This window comes from Gavialis gangeticus, unplaced genomic scaffold (genome assembly GCF_001723915.1).
Source record: "Gavialis gangeticus isolate Ggan-Ray unplaced genomic scaffold, GavGan_comp1, whole genome shotgun sequence".
Lineage (NCBI taxonomy): Eukaryota > Metazoa > Chordata > Crocodylia > Gavialidae > Gavialis > Gavialis gangeticus.
In genome coordinates this window covers 2,065,475-2,066,074 of record NW_017729016.1, presented here as the reverse complement: position 1 = coordinate 2,066,074, position 600 = coordinate 2,065,475, and the positions used below count along the sequence as shown (strand labels likewise).

At 62.8% G+C, this 600-nt stretch overlaps 1 protein-coding gene across 1 annotated transcript in view; it reads right to left on the bottom strand.

Moving 5' to 3' along the window:
- Positions 1–600, bottom strand: part of LLGL1 (LLGL1, scribble cell polarity complex component) — a 36,343-nt gene that overhangs the window by 14,345 nt on the left and 21,398 nt on the right. Inside the window, exon 6 of the mRNA XM_019512575.1 lies at positions 388–550. Coding sequence (XP_019368120.1) covers positions 388–550 — 163 coding nt within the window. The remainder of the gene's footprint in view (positions 1–387; positions 551–600) is intronic.

Here is a 600-nt window from a genome sequence, read left to right as displayed (position 1 = left end):
GGGGGGGGGGGGGGGGAATTAAGCCAGCATTGGCTGCTTTGATGCAGATCGTGGATGCATTTGGGAGGAAAGCTGCATCCCAACTGGCTGCTGCCCAGGTCAGTGGAGGGCAGGTCCAAGGCACCAGCCAGGAGCATGTCAGCTACACTAGTCTCCCCAGCACTCGAGGAGGAGCCTGGTTAAGGTGTTCAGGACTGAGCACAGCTCCAGGGCCAAGGCCAGCAGCACCCAGGCAGCTCCGGGCCACGAGAGAAGGGAGGCAACTCCTTCGGGTGTGGGAGACAAGGGCACTTGCTGGGCAAGCGCAGAGACAGGCCCGCACATTTGCCAGCCCAGCCGTGCAATGGAGGCACAGAGCATCTTGGGCACCTGGCCAGCTCACGGTACCTGGTTGCCCAGGAAGAGATGGTCGACCTTCCTTGCGATTTCGTCCCACACAACCACCAGCCCCCGGCTGTAGCCAATCAAGATCTTGCTGGGGTCTTGCGGATGCTCCTGGAGGGATTCAACTGGCCCCAGGGCCTTCCCGCAACGGTAGTCGTCAGGCACGCTGCCACAGCGGGGAACAAGGGAGCACAGTCAGGCCCCTCGCTGCCCCCC